General features: G+C 38.6%; 1 protein-coding gene across 2 annotated transcripts in view; it reads right to left on the reverse strand.

The window, feature by feature from the left end:
* The window catches only part of SYT9 (synaptotagmin 9), a 213,703-nt gene that overhangs the window by 47,264 nt on the left and 145,755 nt on the right, over positions 1–20,684 (reverse strand). For both annotated transcript variants that reach the window (XM_033205654.1, XM_033205655.1), the window contains exons 4-5: positions 3,788–3,908; positions 1,827–1,998 (exon numbers count right to left, since the gene is read on the reverse strand). In XM_033205654.1, the coding sequence (XP_033061545.1) occupies positions 1,827–1,998; positions 3,788–3,908 (293 nt within the window). The remainder of the gene's footprint in view (positions 1–1,826; positions 1,999–3,787; positions 3,909–20,684) is intronic.

Consider the following 20,684-nt stretch of genomic DNA (forward strand, 5'->3'; position numbering starts at 1 on the left):
TTCCCAGCTATAGAAAGATACATAGCTCCTTTGACCTTGAGGCTAATATTTCCTTTTTTTTTTGAAATGGAGTCTCTCTCTGTTGCCCAGGCTGGAGTGCAGTGGCATGATCTCGGCTCACTGCAACCTCCAGCTCCCAGGTTCAAGCAATTTTCCTGCCTCAGCTTCCAAGTAGCTGGGATTACAGGTGCATGCCACTATGCCTGGCCAACTTTTGCATTTTTTAGTTGAGACGGGGTTTCACCATGTTGGCCAGGCTGGTCTCGAACTCCTAACCTCAACTGATCCACCTGCCTCAGCCTCCCAAAGTGCTGGGATTACAGGTGTGAGCCACCGTGCCCCGCCAAGGCTAATATTTCTGAAACTTTCCCTAGGTAGGTCTCTGCTTTGAGCCATTTTTATTTTCCCTAGCAGTTTTTAAAAAAGTCCCTGGTATAACTGGACTGATATGGCCAATTCTTTAATTCTATAGGATCCAAACTCACATACTTTCTCTTTTTTTTTCCCCTCCTGCAAAGATGAGTGATTTTTCTCCTATTTGTGTATGGAGCATAAAGGTAAGATGAGGGTGGGGAGGTCATGTGAAGGATATTTGAGTCCCTGCTCATTAAAATCAAATGTATGCAGAAGCCCCATGAATTCTGCCATGAATTTTTCCAGGCCAGATTCATGAGTTTACTGAGAATTAAATTAAGGCAGAGCTCACATAATCAGATTTGTCCATGCAGGAAACTTGGCAATAGCTTAAAAATTGCTGGCCTAGGCTTCCACAGTTGGTGGGCAATGTCCCCTACTGGGGCCTGACACTATTGGTGTTGTTTCTTGCCCACAGGAGATGGGACAAGGTCTACTGCTCAGCATGGGCTGTCACACTCATGGGCAGCTGAGCCAATCCACGTGCTCCTTGGGTTGGAAGACTGTCATGCTTCACGCAGGCATCTGCTGGAAAGAGTGTGCAGGTCACTGAAGCTGCTTCCTGATATTTCAGAGGTATGTGGGAAAATTCTTAGTCACAAATAATATTAGAAGTCAGAATAATTTTTAAAAATAATGTGCCCAGACCATGTGGGAGGTTTCCAATTAAAGAGAGACTTTGCATTTCAGTCTAATGACTGGTTTAACATGTATAATTCCCTGTTGGTACTTCCTTTGCATATTAAAATGACTGTTTTTCAAATCTGTCCTTTAAATACACAATTGGCTACAATGCAGGCTATAAATATCTCTTCTGTGCTGTATTAATTAAAAAGTCGAGCATCTTATACATTTTAATGTACCTTGTCATCCATACTGATTCTAGCATATTCAGGAGAACATTTTTGTGTTTGCTTTCAGACTTAAGTGGAAGGAAACAATCTTTATTAAATACTTGCGAGAAGGAAAAAGATTGAAGTTGTGTATTTAGAAATGTTGATGGTCTGGCTAAAGTAATCATTCTGCCATTTTCAGTGGAATCTTTCCAACGAAGGGCAGTGGGGACTGCCTGGCAGAAGATAAAACCTGTGGGGCCACAGTTCTTCAAGCTGAGATTCTAGGAGTTATCAAAGATGAAAAGGGGAAGAGGTGGAGGTTGGGGAGGATGGAGGAAGAGAAAAAAATGAGAAAGGGGCAGAAAAGAATGGGAGTGCTGAGCGACACTTTGGTAGTCTGACTCTACAGCATGGTTTAGAGGTGACTCCTGTCAATGTGCTTCCCATGCACTGCTAGTTGACTCATTTCCTGCAGCCTGGGACACCAGCTATGAATCTGTGGCTGCTGCTCCCCCTCTGCCTTCCCAGCCCTGGACGCACTGAACTTGCACTGGAAAAGAGTTCCAGGTATCTCACCGGTCATAGTCCATGACCGCTATGGACAAGTGGATTTGGTCAATGTTCTCGGGAGGGATATCAAAGACTATGGCTTCGTTGTAAACAGGATTCAAGGTGTTCCTCTTGGTGGATGTTTTCCTCTTCTTCAGTCGTCTGCCATCACACATCAGCGAGACTTTCACGTAGGGATCTGGACAGACCATGAGAAGCAGTACTGTGAGGATTAGTGTAGATTTAGGTGGGCAGTTATATCACTGTGGGTTTTCATGAACTATGGTATGTCGAATTCCTTTACCTGTCTGTGGACTGGAGTTGGAGGATTGTCATTAATATGATATCTGGGGAGCAACTAGAGTGAGGATAATTAAGTAACTCATTCAAGATAAAGCACAGGATACTGTCTCCTGAAAATGTGTGAACTTTAAAAATAGTTTGAAAACATCTGTTATGGAATGAGGAGACATTCCAGCTAGAACTCAAGACTGGCCTGGCCAGGATAGGAAGAGAAATGCACCGGCATTTCCAAGGCTGAAAACAGGCCCCCCAACTCTGAGCCACCTCAGGGAATATTTTCAGGATTTTAAGAAAGGGAATTCCTAGACTCTTTTAATTTCTGAATTCCTAGAGGACAGAGAGAACATCTGGGAGTGGAATTCCTTAAGTACAGAGACGTTGAGCCCCTAAAGTGGCCTGCCCTTGGGTTGCAAAGGGAGAAGCAGCTCAGCATATCAGGGAGAGAAAGGCCGCAGGCTTCCTTGTGGTGTAACACTGTGATGGGGTGACAGGTGGCAAGGCTGGCCTCTGCTCCAGAGAGGGCTCTTCTGGTCCTAACAGCTATCTCACTCTTCTTCTGTTCAGTGGGAAGTCCTTATTCTCTTTTCACCTGCATAACCATGCATTGCTTTGACTCCTATATACAGTCCAGTAGGGACTTAGATGACCAGAGGGACCACAGCTATTTTTTTTTTTTCTGCTTAAAAAAAAACACGGGGGTATAGGATGCAGAATATATTGCATATGGTGTTCTTTGATTTCAGAGGATGTAAGCCAGGGTGTATTGGGTGTTTTGTGACCACATTTGGGAAACACCTGCAGAGGTTGCTTGTGAATTTGCAGTTAGCAATGCATATAGAGGCATTTTTTTTCTTGTTAGGGTTCAGAATTTAATGCTTGATTTACTGGAAAAACTAAAATTCATAGTTCACTTTAATAAGCAAATAGGATTGTTCTCAGCCTTCAATGAGCCTGGGATGATGATATTTGAGGAAAGACCCAATTAGATAAGCTTTATCAATGTGTGTAAACAATAGGTCCAATTTAAAATTATGGTGAGGGAGACCCAAGAGAGTACTATTATTCCTTGTTATCCACAAGGAATTGGTTTCAGGACCCTTCACGGATAGGAAAATCCAAGGATGCTCAAGTACCTTATATAAAATGGCATCATATTTGCATATAACCTACGCACATTATCCTGTATACTTTAAATTATCTCTAGATTGCTTACAATACCTAATCTGGTATAAATGCTGTGTAAATAGTTGTTATCCTGTATTGTTTAAAAAACTGTATTATTTTTATTGTTGTATTATTTTTTCCTGAGTATTTTAAATCCATCATTGGTTGAATCTACAGATGTGGAACTGGTGGATACAGAAGGCTAACTGTATTAGTAACAATAACTAACAATATGTAGCACTTAATATATGCTAGCACTGTTCTCATGGCTTTATATTTATTAATTCAGTTTTACAACAGCCCAGTGAGCCAGATACTATAATTACTCTCATCTTACCGGTGGGAATCCAAAGCTCAGCGAGGTAAAATGACTTGCTCAAGGTCACACAGGTGTTAGGACTAGGATTAAGCCTAGGCAGTCTGGTTCCAGAGTCAACGTGCTTTATTACCTTACTAAAACATCATAAGGTACTTACTACAGTAGAAGTGCATGAGAAAGTCTGAATTTGAAAATGCCCCACCTGATGCTCCTGTTATGTCCATTGCCTTTAAATTCCTTGCTTTTATAATGGTAATGGTCAGCCTGCCAGCCGTTGGAAGATAGCACAGGGAAAACATCAGCTCTCCCAGATCCACGTTGTCCTGTTGAGAAAGCACAAACTAAAGTATCAGAAAGTGTCTCCAGACTGGTGTGTAAGAGGCTCAGCTTCAGGCCGCACTGAAAGGGAACACACTGCCCCTTTTGCTCAGCTTGTAAATCCCTGGTATCTCTTCCCTTCATGTCAGTCGCAGGGAGAATAATAAATCCCTGCACTTTGGGAGCACCTCACCCTAAGGAGGCATAATCTATCTTTGGATGGCAAAGCTGTAAGCCTGTTCAGGCCTCTGCCACCATGTATCCAGCCACAGGCAGCCCTGTACAGACTCATGTGTCCAGGTAGCCCAGAACATACCCTCCAGCCTTAACAAGGCTGTGAGACTCCTCTACAGAGTCCCCCATGTGGCTCCACTCATACCACTACTACAATGCACACAGAGCCTCTAGGTCAAAGCTACACAAAGAGGTGCCCTGCAGTACTGTGGTGTGCCACTCGCAGTCCAGGATAGCTCTGCACACAGCCCTATGCAGCATCATGAAGCCTCTCAACAGGTTTCCACACTGCCCCACAAACTCCCCTACACAGCCCCCTCAAACTTGCCACCATATCCCTGTATATTCCTGCATACCCCCAACCTCCCACATGCAATCCCCATGCCACAGAGCACAGCACACACCCTGGCTGCACACAATCTGTGCAGACCAGCACACGGCTCCACTGGACCCTGGAAACTTACAGCCTGTTGCATAGCTCCAAATAAGGACACTGCATGAGCCTGAGAGTGGCACCCTGAGAGCCTACACATTCAGAGCCCTGGACACATCCAAGTACTTGCCTAGTCCTGCACTGCCTCCATGCAGGGAGAGAACAGAGACCCAGACTCCCAAGTGGCCCTGGTGCCTGTCTCTCACAGTTCCACTTTGTGGCAGCTCTTTCCTTTTCTTGGTGTGCCTCTAAAGACCCCCATTTCCCTCTACTGGGGAAGATATATCAGGCAGTGTGCAGCCATTCAAATAGGTCAGAAGACACAATTGTTATTCTCCTTTTTAGCTCAGGGAGAGTATAACCAGAAAGGAGGGGGAACAAAAGCCATTTCATTTCGTTTCAATTTCTGAGAGATACCTGAGGTTATCGAGCTGAGGTGCCTGTGTCTAATTAATACAGTTTCCTACTGACAATGCTCTGGGGATTCAGGTTCTTGCCCTCAATGTCCACAGCTTTCCCTCCCCTTCTCAGTTCTCCAAGGATGCTTCTATTTTTAGAAGCACAGATTCAGCTCTGGAAGGTCACCTCGCCCAACCTCCCTTTCTTGATTGCTTCCACAGGAGGATGAGGCAAAGGGATCTATTTGGTCACTAAGGCAGACGGATTACTCTGTGTCTTCTTGCATTATGCATTGCTTGCCCAGTGTAAATAAATGACCTCTCCTTGTAAGCTAGGCTTTCCTGGTTCCTGGAGCCCTGGCCTCAAGAGACCCAGGTGACTGGGCCTTCCCCTTTTGGGAGGTATGGGGGCTTGGGGACTAGAATTCTATAGGACTGGAGGTTTTACACACAGCAGACTCTGGCTTGCTCTGTGGTGCTGGGTTCCCTATTGTGGGAGTAGTGTCTGCCCTTACTGAAGAGGGGATTGACCCAGCCTCCTGCTGGTGGCAGAAAGGAAAGAGAGACCACAGCTGTCCCCACACATCACCCTTTTGTTTCCTGGCCCCCTGGCCCACTTTGCTCTTCAACTTCTGTTCTTCCTTTAAAAGGCTTTTCACGGCACCTAGCTCTCTCCTCTCCCCTCATCCTTCTCAGAAAATCTTGGTTTGGCAAAGTAAAGGCAGAATTCACCAAAACTATGCCTATGAAGCTTCATCATCAATTCTTTCAACATACATTTCCTGAGGGCCTGCACTGTGCACACACTTTGTAAGGTTCAGGATGTGAAAATGCATGCCATCTAATCTCTGCCCTCAAGACTGAGGCACATAATTAAATGTGATGTGTCAGATTACTTCCATGCTAGGTATGTTGGTTTGTTTGTTTTCCTCCGACATAAGCCCATTCACAAATATTTATACAATATGGCTATTTGCTCATAAGTTAAAAGAGAAAAGTCAAACCTCAGACTTGATGGTATATTCAGAATGTAAACCAAGCAAAAGTCCACATTTGTACTTTAAAAAGTAGCAAATTAGCTGGGTGCAGTGGCACATGCCTACAATCCTAGCTACTCTGGAGGTTAAGGCAGGAAGATCACTTGAGCCCAGGAGTACAAGTGCAGCTTAGGCAATCTAGCAAGATGCTGTCTCTTTAAAAAAAAGAAAGAAAGAAAGAAAGAAAGAAAGAAAGAAAGAAAGAAAGAAGCAACAGGCAGCTAAGTGCCTCTACCATGGAGAAGAACCAAAATAGCAAGTAGATATTCACACTTTGAATAGATCATCTAAGGGAGAACACTGGAATTCAACAAAAAAGTGACAGGAAGCACCAAAAGTAACAAAGGAAAAGGAAGCAATGTAGCCTGCTCAGTGGGCTTTGGCTGGGAGCTGGGAGAAGCTCCCTAATATAGGGAAGGGGTTAAGTGAGAGACCTCCCAGGGTCCACATTTCCACCACATACTATCCTACTCACAGGAGAGCCCCTCGACCCTCAAAGGCCTTGAGACTAACACAGAGAGCTGCCTAGAAATTGCACAGTGGTATTGTTTCAAAGAGAGAGCTCATGCTGTGACCCACAGGCCCGTAAGCCCTGAGCAGCTACAGCACAGTGACATTCTGAAAGCTGAGCCCCTAAAGGACTATGTCTTACCCTGGTTTTGGTGCCATTGATGCTACCACCAGGCCAGGGAGGAGATGAAGCCAGATCCTTTCATGTACCCTAAGGATAAATCCCACTGTCACTAGTGCTGCAAGCTGCTGGGGGACTGAGACATGAGCAAATCACATGCTGCACAACTACCTACCTATGCTGCTCCCAATGATAGTGTCTGTGCCCTCCACAGTGGCAGCCCTGAACTGAAGCCACCACTGCCCTCATCTGACCATTCTGCTGACTGCCTGGGGACCACCCTGTTCCTACCTATCATAGGTATGCCTGAACATATTACCAGGGGACCTGAGGACAAGTCTCAATTCTGGCAACCTGGTCCTGTCTCCTCAGTACTTGCGAATGCCATCCAGGGGCCTGGAAATCATCCAGCCTAGTCTATCACTGCTGGTACATGTGCACTCTTCCCAGGGTCTGAGGTAGGGGCAACTCAACCCCCTGGTACCACAACAATTGGCACCCACTTGCAAGCACCATGAAACTGGCCCATCCAACCCATTACAGCTCAGACCAACTTGGATTTCAGTGAGTGGCCGAATCACTGCTATTGCCATTGCCCACATCAAGCCTGCTGACCTAGAGCAAGAGAACCAGTCTACATGCCAGGCCCACTGCTGCCACTACTAGCGTTTCAGCAAGCCACGAAGCCCAATAATTGGCTCACTTGGATCCACTAATCCCAGAGCCAGCATACCTCACTCTGGGGCTCAAAGACAGGCATCTTCAGCCCACTGCTGTACCACTGGGGCCAGAAGACTGGCCTACCTAATAACTTAGTTCCCAGAAAACTTTACCACAGCCTCCACTATCCACACCCTAAGCTATCAAGGAAATCACAGATACCACTGACACTATTTATAGCCAAGGAGATCATAGAGACTACGCTATTGCTTGCATCCAAAATGAAACCCAAAATGCCCTACTCAACTCATATCATAGATAATCTTCAGAGAAGAGTCCTCTCTACAAAAGTAAATTTACAAAAATTGGAAGAAGTGATTGTTACACCAGATGTGCAGATATTAACATAATGACACAGGAAACTTGAAAAAGCAAGAAAATATGACACCTTCAAAGGAACACAATAATTCTACAGCAACAGATACCAATAAAAAAATCAATGAAATCATGGGTAAATAACTCAAATTACTGCTTTTAAAGAAGCTCAGCAAACAAGATAATTCTGAAAAACAATACAGAAAATTGGAAAAGAATTCATTAGAGAGATACACATTTTTTAAAAGAACCAAACAGAAATTCTGGAACTGAAGAATTCATTGAATAAAATACAAAATACAGTCAAAACCTCCAACAATAGATTAGATTAAGCAGAATAAAGAATCTCAGAACTTGAAATCTTTTGAAATAATCCAGTCAGACAAAAATAAATAAAAATAATAAAAAAGAATGAGAAAGGCTTTGTGACATATGTGACAACATAAAGTGACTCAATATTCTAATTATCAGTGACCCCAAGGGCAAAGACAGAATGAAAGGGTTAGAAAATCTATTTAATGAAATAATAGATGAAAACTTCCCCAATCTAGAAAAAGACTTATACAAGGGGCTCAGAGAACCCCACATAAATACAAAGCAGGAAGGCCTTCTCTGCAGCATATTATAGTCAAACTATTTAAAGTCAAAGATAAAGAGGGGATTCCAACAACAGCAAGACAAAAGTGTCTAGTCACCTATAAAGGAAACCCCATCAGGCTCACAAAGTATTTCTCAGCAGGAATAATACAGGGCAAGAGAGACATATTCAAAGTGCTGAAAGAAAAAAAAAGCCATTTAAGTATACTATCTACCAAAATTATCCTTCACAAAAAAAGTCCTTCCCAGAGAAGAAAATGCTGAGGGAATTTATCACCACTAGACTGGCCCTAGAAGAAATGTCCAAAGAAGTCCTAAACCTGGAATAAAAAAGATAATATTTACCTTCATGAAAATACATCAAAGTATAAAACTCACTGGTAAACCAAACACACAAATGAGGAAGAGAAAGAATTCAAATGGTACAACTACAGAAAACTACCAAACCAAAATGACAAACAATTAGAAACAAAGAGAGGAATAAAGAACATACAAAACAACCAGAAAACAGTTAAGAACATGACAAGAACAAAGCCTTGCATATTAAAAGCAATCTTGAGGCCGGGTGTGGTGGCTCACACCTGCAGTCCTAGCACTTTGGGAGGCCAAGGCAGGTGAATCACCTGAGGTCAGGAGTTCAAGACCAGCCTGGCCAACATGGTGAAACCCTGTCTTTCCTAAAAATACAAAAATTAGCCAGGCATGGTGCTGGGTGCCTGTATCTCAGCTACTTGGGAGGCTGAGGCAGGACAATCACTTGAACCTGGGAGGTGGAGGTTGCAGTGAGCTGAGACTCACTGCCTGGTGACAAGAGCAAAATTCTGTCTCAAAAAGGAAAAAAAAAAGAGCTATTGAATGGAAATAGATTAGATTATCTGTTTAAAATATATAGACTGGCTGAATAAATAAGAAAACATTATCCAACTATATGCTGCCTACAAGAAATATACTTTACCTGTCAAGATACATATACACCCAAAGTAAAGAGATGGTAAAAAATTCCACTCAAACAGAGACCTAAAGTGGGCAGAAGTAGCTATACTTAGATCAGATCAAACAGACTTTAGGTCAAAAACAGTAAAAATGACAAAGACAAAGAGGGTCATTATATAATGCTAGAGGGATCAATCCAGCAAGAGGATACAACAATTCGGAATATTTATGCATCCAACCTTTGAGTGCCCAGATTCATAAAGCAAATATAACTAGAGCTAAAGAGAGAGATAGACTCCCATAAAATAATATTGGAAAATTCAACGTCCCACTCTCAGCATTAGTCAAATCATCTAGACAGAAAATCAACGACAACAAAAAATTGGATTTAAACTACACTTTAGAAAAAGTGGAACTAATACACACACACGGAACATTTTATTCAACAACTGTAAAATACACATTCTTCTAAGCACATGAAACATTCTCCAGGATACAGCATATGTTAGGTCACAAAACGATTCTCAACACATTTTTAAAAATCAAAATCATATCAAGTATCTTCAGGTCACAGTGGAATAAAACAATAAATATTAGGAGGAATTCTGGGACCTACAGATACATGGAAATCAAAAAACATACTTCTGAATGACTACTGGGTCAATGAGGACATTAAGATGAAAAGCAAAACATTTCTTGAAACAAATGTAAATAAGACATGTGCCAAAACCAATGGGATAGAGCGAAAGCAGTATTAAGAGGAAGTTTGACATAGACAATAAATGCCTACATTTAAAAAAGTAGAAAGATTTCAAACAAACAACCCAATGATGCATCTCAAGGAACCACAAAAGCAAGAATAAACCAAAGTCAAAATTAGAAGAAAAGAAATAATAAAGAGCTGAACCAAATGAGATAGACTAAAAAATACACAGAATAAATGAAATGAAAAGTTGATTCTTCAAAAAACGATAAGCAAAATTTCTAAACCACTAGCTAGACTAACCAAGAAGATAGAAGACAAAACAAGAAATGAAAAGGGAGATATTACAACTGATACCACAGAAATACAAAAGATCATCACACACGATTATGAATAACTGTACACTAACAAATCAGAAAACCTAGGATAAATGGATAAATTTCTGGAAATATACAAGCTACCAAGATTGAATAAGGAAAAAATAGAAAACCTAAACAGACCAATAATGAGTAGCAAGATTGAATCAGTAATACAAATTCTCCCAACAAAGAAAACCCAACTGCTGGATGGGTTCACAGCAGAAATTTACAAACATATAAAGAAGAACTAATACAAATCCTCCTAAAACTATTTCAAAAAATGAAAGTGGAAAGAATTCTCCTCAAGTCATTATATGAGACCAACATTACCCCAGTGACAAAACCTGACAAGGACACAACAAAAAGAAAACTACATAAATCCTCAACAAACTACTAGCAAATCAAATCCAACATACATCAAAAAGATAATATACCATGACCAAACGGGATTTATACCAGGGATGCACGGATGGTTCAACATATGCAAATCAATAAATGTGACACACCACATAAACAAAATCAAGGACAAAAATCATATGATCATCTCAATAGATGCAGAAAAATCATTTGATAAAATACATCATCCCTTCATGATAAAAACTCTCAATATACTAAGTGTAGAAGGAACATGCCTCAAAATAATAAAGGTCATCTATGACAAACCCACAGATAATATCATACTGAATGTTAGTATGAACACTACTACTGAAAAGATGAAAGCCTTTCCTCTCAGATCTGTAACTAAACATGAAGGCCCACCTTCACCACTCCTATTTAACATAGTACTGAAAGTCTTAGCCAGAGCAATCATGCAAGACAAAGAAATAAAAGGCATCATTCAGAACAAGGACCTCTGAGGAAAAGAAATTAAAAAAATGAAATAATAAAATAAAAGGCATCCAAATTGGAAAAGAGGAAGTCAACCGTTTCTTTACTGATGATATGATCTTATAGAAAAATCTAAACTCCACCAAAAAACTCTTAGATTTGACAAATTTAGTAAAGTTTCAGAATGCAAATCAACATACAAAAATCAGTGACATTTCTATATACTGATAATGAACTAGCCAAGACAGAAATCAAGAAGGTAATCCAATTTACAACAGATACAAAAAATACCTAAGAACAAACTTAACTAAGGCGTTGAAACATCTCTATAAGAAAAACTACCAAACACGAATGAAGAGATTGAAGAGGACACAAACAAATAGAAAGACATCCCATGCTCATGGATCAGAAGAATCAATAATGTTCAAATGACCATACTACCAGCTGGGCATGGTGGCTCACACCTGTAATCCCAGCACTTTGGGAGGCCGAGGCAAGTGATCACCTGAGGCCAGGAGTTCGAGACCAGCCTGACCAATATAGAGAAACCCCATCCCTCCTAAAAATACAAAATTAGCTGGGCATGGTGGCACATGCTTGTAATCCCAGCTACTCAGGAGGCTGAGGCAGGAGAATTGCTTGAACCTGGGAGGCGGAGGTTGCGGCAAACAGAGATCATACCATTGCATTCCAACCTGGGCAACAGAGCAAAACTCCATCTCAAACAAACAAAAAAACAAAACCATACTACCTAAAGCAACTATAGATTTAATGCAATTTCTATCAAAAAACCAATGTAATTTTTCACAGAATTAATAAAACAATCCTACAATGTGTATAATACCAAAAGAGAGCCTGAATAGCCAAAGCAATTGTGAACCAAAAGACAATGCTGGAGGTATCATGCCACCTGACTTCAAAATGTACCAAAAGGCTACAGTAACCAAAACAGCATAGTATTGGTATAAAAACAGCCATATAGACAAATGCAACAGGATAGACAGTCCAGAAATGAATGCATGTATTTACAGCCAACTGATTTTTGATGAAGGCACCAAGGGGAAAGAATGCATTCTTCAATAAATGGTGCTGGGAAAATTGGAGATCCACACACAGAAAAATGAAACTGGATACCTATGGTTTCCCATGTACAAAAATAAACAAAAGATGAATTAAAGACTTAAACATAAGACCAGAGACTGCAAAACTAGTAAAAAATGGAGAAAACATCTTAAGACATCAATCTGGGAAAATATTTCGTGGCTAAGGCCTGCCTGAAGAGCAGACAATAAAACAAAAAATAAACAAATGGGATTATATTAAATTTATTAAATTTAAAAGTTCATGCACAGCAAAGGAAACAATCAAGAGAGTGAGGAGACAATGTGTTGAATGAGAAAATACTTGCAAACTAGTCATCCTAAGAGGAACTAATATGCAGGATATAAAAGGAACTCAAACAACTAAAAAAATTTCAAAACCCCAAATGATATAATTAAAAGTGAGCAAAAGATATGAATAGATATTTATTAAGAAAAGACATACATACAAATGGCCAACAGGTTTATGAAAAAATACTCAACATCACCAGTAATTATGGAAATGCAAATTAAAACCACATTGAGATACCATCTGATCCCAGTTAGAATGGCTATTATAAAAAAAAAAAAAAAAAATGCTAACAACAATGTGGAGAAAAGGGAATTCTTACATACTGTTGGTGTGAATGTAAATTAGTACAACTACTATGGAAAACAATATGGAGATTTCTCCAAAAACTAAAAACAGAACTAAATATGATCCAGCAATAACACTACCAGGTATCTAACCAAAGGAAAGGAAATCTGTGTATCAGAGGGATACCTGCACTTGCATGTTTGTTCAGGGGTATTCTTAACAGCAAGATATGGAATCAATCTAAGTGTCCATCAATGGACAAATTAATAAAGAAAATGTGATATATATGATATATATCATACACACACATACACACACACACAATGGAACACTATTCAGCCATAAAGAAGAATGAAATCATGTCATTTGCAGCAAAATGAATGGAAATGGAGGTCATTGTGTTAAGTGAAATAAGTCACGCATAGAAAGACAGATACATGTTCTCACCCATATGTGGGAGCTAAACAAGTTAATCTCATAGAGATAGAGACTAGAATAGTAGATACCAGAGGTCAGGAAGGGTGTGTGGGTGGTAGGTGGGATACAGGGAAGTTGGTTAGTAGATATAAACATACAGTTTGATAAAAATAGGTTCCATAGAGGTCTCTGATGGTAGTTTGTATTTCTGTGGGGTCGGTGGTGATATCCCCTTTATCATTTTTTATTGCATCTATTTGATTCTTCTCTTTTTTCTTCTTTATTAGTCTTGTTAGCGGTCTACCAATTTTGTTGATCTTTTCAAAAAACCAGCTCCTGGATTCATTGATTTTTGGAGGGTTTTTTGTGTCTCCATCTCCAGTTCTGCTCTGATCTTAGCTATTTCTTGCCTTCTGCTAGCTTTTGAATGTGTTTGCTCTTGCTTCTCTAGTTCTTTTAATTGTGATGTTAGAGTGTCAATTTTAGATCTTTCCAGCTTTCTCTTGTGGGCATTTAGTGCTATAAATTTCCCGCTACATACTGCTTTAAATGTGTCCCAGAGATTCTGGTATGTTGTATCTTTGTTCTCATTGGTTTCAAAGACCTTTTTATTTCTGCCTTCATTTTGTTATGGACTTAGTAGTCATTCAGCAGCAGGTTGTTCAGTTTCCATGTAGTTGAGCGGTTTTGATTGAGCTTCTTAGTCCTGAGTTTTAGTTTGATTGCACTGTGGTCTGAGAGACAGACTATAAACAGCTGTACACAAATAAACTAGAAAATCTAGAAGAAATGGATAATTTCTTGCACACTTGGACTCTCCCAAGACTAAACCAGGCAGAAGTTGAATCCCTGAATAGATCAATAGCAGGCTCTGAAATTGAGGCAATAATTAATAGCCTACCAACCAAAAAAAGTCCAGGACCAGATGGATTCACAGCTGAATTCTACCAGAGGTACAAGGAGGAGCTGGTACCATTCTTTCAGAAACTATTCTAATCAATAGAAAAACAGGGAATCCTCCCTAACTCATTTTATGAGGCCAACATCATCCTGATACCAAAGCCCAGCAGAGACACAACAAAAAAAGAGAATTTTAGACCAATATCCCTGATGAACATCGATGCAAAAATCCTCAATAAAATACTGGCAAACCGAATCCAGCAGCACATCAAAAAGCTTATCCACCATGATCAAGTGGGCTTCATCCCTGGGATGCAAGGCTGGTTCAACACACGCAAATCAATCAACGTAATCCAGCATATAAACAGAACCAAAGACAAAAACCACATGGTTATCTCAACAGATGCAGAAAAGGCCTTTAACAAAATTCAATAGCCCTTCATGCTAAAAACTCTCAATAAATTCAGTATTGATGGAATGTATCTCAAAATAATCAGAGCTATTTATGACAAATCCACAGCCAATATCATACTGAATGGGCAAAAACTGGAAGCATTCCCTTTGAAAACTGGCACAAGACAGGGATGCCCTCTCTCACCACTCCTATTCAACATAGTGTTGGAAGTTCTGGCTAGGGTAATCAGGCAAGAGAAAGAAATAAAGGGTATTCAGTTAAGAAAAGAAGATGTCAAATTGTCCCTGTTTGCAGATGACATGATTGTATATTTAGAAAACCCCATTATCTCAGCCCAAAATCTCCTTAAGCTGATAAGCAACTTCAGCAAAGTCTCAGGATACAAAATTAATGTGCAAAAATCACAAGCATTCTTATATACCAGTAACAGACAAACAGAGAGCCAAATCAGGAATGAACTCCCATTCACAATAGCTTCAAATAGAATAAAATACCTAGGAATCCAACTTACAAGGGATATGAAGGACCTCTTCAAGGAGAACTACAAAGCACTGCTCAGTGAAATAAAAGAGGACACAAACAAATGGAAGAACGTACCATGCTCATGGCTAGGAAGAATCAATATCATGAAAATGGCCATAGTGCCCAAGGTAATTTATAGATTCAATGCCATCCCCACTAAGCTACCAACGACTTTCTTCACAGAATTGGGAAAAACTGCTTTAAAGTTCATATGGAACCAAAAAAGAGCCCGCATTGCCAAGACAATGCTTAGTCAAAAGAACAAAGCTGGATGCATCATGCTACCTGACTTCAAACTATACTACAAGGCTACAGTAACCAAAACAGCATGGTACTGGTACCAAAGCAGAGATATAGACCAATGGAACAGAATGGAGTCCTCAGAAATAATACCACACATCTACAGCCATCTGATCTTTGACAAACCTGACAAAAAGAAGAAATGGGGAATGGATTCCCTGTTTAATAAATGGTGCTGGGAAAATTGGCTAGCCATAAGTAGAAAACTGAAATTGAATCCTTTCCTCACTCCTTATACGAAAATTAATTCAAGATGAATTAGAGACTTAAATGTTAGACCTAAAATCATAAAAACCCTAGAAGAAAACCTAGGTAATACCATTCAGGACATAGGCATGGGCAAGAACTTCATGTCTAAAACACCAAAAGCAATGGTAACAAAAGCCAAAATTGACAAATGGGAGCTAGTTAAATTAAAGAGCTGGCAACCATCATTCTCAGCAAACTATCTCAAGAACAGAAAACCAAATACCACATGTTCTCACTCAGGGGTGGGAATTGAAGAATGAGATCACTTGGACACATGAAGGGGAGCATCACACACCGGGTCCTATTATGGGGAGGGGGTAATAGGGAGGGATAACATTAGGAGATATACCTAATGTAAATGACAAGTTAATGGGTGCAGCACACCAACAAGGCACATGTATACATATGTAACAAACCTGCACGTTGTGCACATGTACCCTAGAACTTAAAGTATAAAAAAAGAGATGTATAATTTCAAATACTAAAATAGCCACTAAACAGCTAATCAGTATATTTAGTAAGCCATTATTACAGATAAAATGGAATAATAAAAGTGCTCAATTCAAAAGAAAAATAAGAACAAAAGTATGGATGAAACAATTAGAAAAGGCAGATTTAAGCATTGACAATTACATTCAATGTGTATACTTAATAACTTCAGTTGAAAGAACAGCAATGGTCAGATTGGATAAGGCATGACTCAAATATATGCTGTCTACAAGAAACCTACTTAAAATATCAAGACAAAAATATTTTTAAAGGATAAGAAACAAATTTTAGGCTGTGTAAACACTAGACAAAAGAAAGGTAAAGTGACTATGTTAATCTCAAAGAAGTTTCCAGACTAAGAAACATTTCCATGGAGGAAACAGACATTTCATTGAGAAAGGGTACTCAAATCATCAAACAGACATAACAATTATAAATGTCTAGGCATCTAATAACAGACTTTCAAAATACATTAAACAAATCTGATATAATAAAGAGTAGAAACAGTCAAATCCACAAGTAGAGTTAGAGATTTAAACACTGCTCTATTTGTAACTGATTGAACATACAAGAAGAGAAGAAGAATATAAAAGACGTGAACAATGTTATCAATCAATATGACCTAACTGGAAATCACTCCACCCATCAATACTCCATCCTACAACAGCAAAATGCACATTATTTTCAAGTGCATACTGAACATTCACTAAGATAAACCATATTCTTGGCCCTTAAACTCAAGAAGACTAACATTATAATGAAGTATATTTTTTGACAAGAATGAAATGAAACTAAAATTCATTCATAGACATCTGGAAAATCTCCAGATATTTAGAAATTAAATAATATGTTTCTAAATTATCCACAAATTAAAGAAAAAAATAACAGGGATATTAAAATTATTTTAGAATGAATTGGAAATAAAAACACAAATATCAAAATCTGTAGGACACAAAGCAGTGCTTATGAGGAAATCTACAGCAGTAAATGCTTATGTTCAAAAAAAGTATCACTTCAAAATAATGATTTAAGCTTCAACTTAAGGAACATGAAAAACAAGAGAAAACAAAACAAAAAGGAGATATAAGGAAAGAAATAATAAATAAAGGGCAAAACCAATAAAATATAAAACATAAAAGAACTAGAGAAAAATCAATAAAAACAACATCCTAATGACACTGGATCAGAAAAGAAAATGAGAAAATATTAAATATAATCATAAAAATGGAAGTCTGTAAATTTGTATAGATGCCATAGACATTAAAGTAATAAGGAAATTTTATGAAAATTTTACAGCAAGAAATTTGACATCTTATATAAAATAAACAAATTACTTAAAAGATAACAATCACACCACACTAAAGAAAAAATAGATAGCTTGAATAGTCTTACATCTATTAAAGAAATTAAAGTCATTGCTAAAAACCTTCCAACAAAGAAAACTCCAGATCATTAAGGAAAAACTACCAGTTCTACACAGCTTTTCTGGAAAACAGAAGAGGTGAGAACACTTCCCAACTAATTACAGATTGAATATTCCTTATCTAAAATGCTTGGAGCCACAAGTGCTTCAGATTTCAGGTATTTTTGGATTTTGAAATATTTGTGTGTATGTGTATATATATATATGTGTGTGTGTGTGTATATATATATATATGTAATGAGATGTCTTGGGGAAAGGATAATGCCTAAGCCTGAAATCCATTTATATTTCAGATATATCTTACACGCATAGACTGAAGATAATTTAAAAAAAAAAAGTTTTTTTAGTAATTTTGTGCATAAAACAAAGTTTGTGTACATTGAACCATCAGAAAGCAAAGATGTCATTATCTCAGATATTCCTGTGGAAAATCGGTGGTTGTTTGGCATCACTATCATTCTTGACTCTAAATTTATGTTACTGATAAATAGTCACTTTCTCATATGTATTCACAAATTAATAATAGTAATAATGACATACCATTAACATAGTGAAAAACTAATGTATTCAGGGAAACCAAATAGCACACTAGCATCACCAGAATACCTGTATCAGCTGTTAAACAACAGCAACAACAGATAGCAGCAGGCTTTCAGTCTCCACCTATATTATTAAACATATTGCATATTATACATATGTTTTGATTAAAAGGTTACTGTATACTGTTTTTTATTTAGGTGAGAAGGAACATCAGAAGCAGTTGAGGGACGAGGAGGTGGCTTCCCTCAGGATGAGGAGGCATTCTGCTAGAATGGCTTTTAAAAATATTTTCTCCAGAGTCATCTGCTTTGACACTGATTTTTGTCTTAGAAGTTTCTCTTTGATTTTATAAACTGGCATAATTTCTAGTTGTCTTATAAATGTATGCTGCTCCAGTGAGTGCTTCAATAAACCTATCACACATTTTCATCATGTTAGCTATGGACACTTTTTCTGAAGTATTACCAATGTTATCTTCAATGTCATTATTATTACAATCACCTTGTTTCAGAACTGTTTGACTATTTCACCATTGTTTGGTTAATGAAGGAACAACTGGAGTCTAATTACTGATTTTAGAAACTTCTTAATATCCACTTCTTCCAGCTTACTGATAGACTCTGAAGGTATATTTTTTGCATATGGAAGAAGGTCAGACATTTTCTTCCCTCACTTGACATGTGGAATACTTCAAAGTGATCCCTCTGTTCATCATGATCGGTGGACATAGTTACAGGACAGAAGTTGTGTCAGGCCTCCATAACTGTGTATTTAGTTGCTGTGTTCCAAGCACTGGCAACAGCATATACGGCATCATTCATGCTAAACTTCTTTTGAAAACACTCCACATCCATGCCTCTGCTCACTGCTGCTAGCATGCTTTTCAAGAAAGTGTTTTTATATTTACTCTTCACTGAACTCAGTAAGTCATATTTGGGGGAAGTACATGGTATAAACATTATTTTTGATGAAAATTTCAGCTGGAGGATGAGCAGAACAGCTGTCAAGAAATAACAAAATCTTGCAGTAATTATCCAGTCTAGCTTCCCTGTAGTGGGCAACAGCTACTGGTATAAAATGTTTGTGAAATGAATCAGAAAAAGATGTCCCTGATGATCCATGCATTTTTTGTTAGCATAATAATGGATTGGTAAGAAAACCACTCCTTGAAAACAGTGAGGATGCATGCTTTTGCCTGTGACAGCAACTTTACATTTATATGTGTCTTATGCATTAGCATATCCCAATGCAACAATTTTATACTTGGCATCCTTTGTTCCTATAGCGGATATCTCATCAGCTGTAGTCAGTGTCTTTCCGGGGCAATAACACCAAAACAGTGATGTGTCAACAACTTTAGAGACTTCGGGTGTCAGATTTTCATCAATGAAAACTTTGACAATCTTGTCAATAAATTTCTCTGCTGCCTCGTGGTCAGCATATGCTTTATTACCAAAAATCTTTTAAAATTTAGTGCTGTGTCTTTTCTTAAATTTCTGCAAGTAGCCTAATAAATATTCATAATTCCATTTAATTTTCATTGAATCATGATAGATCTTTGCTTGTTTAATAATCAGCATACCATTAAAGTGGCATGTGTTCACTGTGATACTGATGGATCCACTCTTCAATACATGATTGAGATCTCCATTTTTAGTTTGGTGCAGTGTTTTTTAATTTTTTAAATTAACTTCTGTTCATCATTTTCAGCACAGAACTTCAGCAGTTTATCCTTCTGTTTCTTCAGGTCATATATGGTGTTCATTCCAACACCATACTCTTCTGTAAGACATTTCTTACTTATATGATCATGCAGTTTCTCCAAATAGCTTGAATTTCTGTGCAACAGACAAACATAAATGCTTCCTCTTTTTCTTATCACTGTTACCATAGGGATGTCTGCAGGTCTTTTTGACATTTTCAACAATATCTTTACACCACATTGCAGAGAATAAGCAAAAAACCACAATGAGTAAAACATACGTCTCGGCCCTATATGGAGCATCATGGGAGAACCGGCTGTTGGTGTGTCTAGGCTACACACACACCACTGTATTGTCCTTTGTGGAAATAATTGCATGAGTGTCTATGGAGAAGACACATCACAGCTAAACAGGGCTGGGGAGTCCTTTTATCCTTGGGAAGGCTGAAAATTGTGTGCTGTATGTTTTGACTACAAACTGTCACATGAGTTCAGTTGTGGAATTTTCCATTTGTTGGCACTCAAAATGTTTTCAATTTTGGAGCCTTGCAGACTTCATAGTGTTGGAATAGGGATGCTTAACCTGTACATGAGAATAATAATATACTGATACTAAAACTAGACAAAACCCTATAAGAAAACCGTAGATCAGTGTCCTCATGGACACAGATATAATCAACCTTAGTAACATTTTAGCAAACTAAACCCATATAAATGTTAAAAAGGACATATATTCTGAAAAAGTAAGATTTATTCTCAGAATGTAAGGTTGGCTTAACATTTGAACATCATGATCAAGGTAAATCACCAAATCATAGACTAAAAAAAAAACATGAATAGATGCAAAATGATCATTTAATAAAAGTCAATACTTATTCAGGATAGAAGCTCCAGCAAACTTGGAATAGAAGGAGACGTTCTTCTACTAGGATGGGGATCTATAAAAAGCTACTGCTAAC

This window comes from Trachypithecus francoisi, unplaced genomic scaffold (assembly GCF_009764315.1).
Source record: "Trachypithecus francoisi isolate TF-2019V2 unplaced genomic scaffold, Tfra_2.0 Lachesis_group8, whole genome shotgun sequence".
NCBI classification, from domain to species: domain Eukaryota; kingdom Metazoa; phylum Chordata; class Mammalia; order Primates; family Cercopithecidae; genus Trachypithecus; species Trachypithecus francoisi.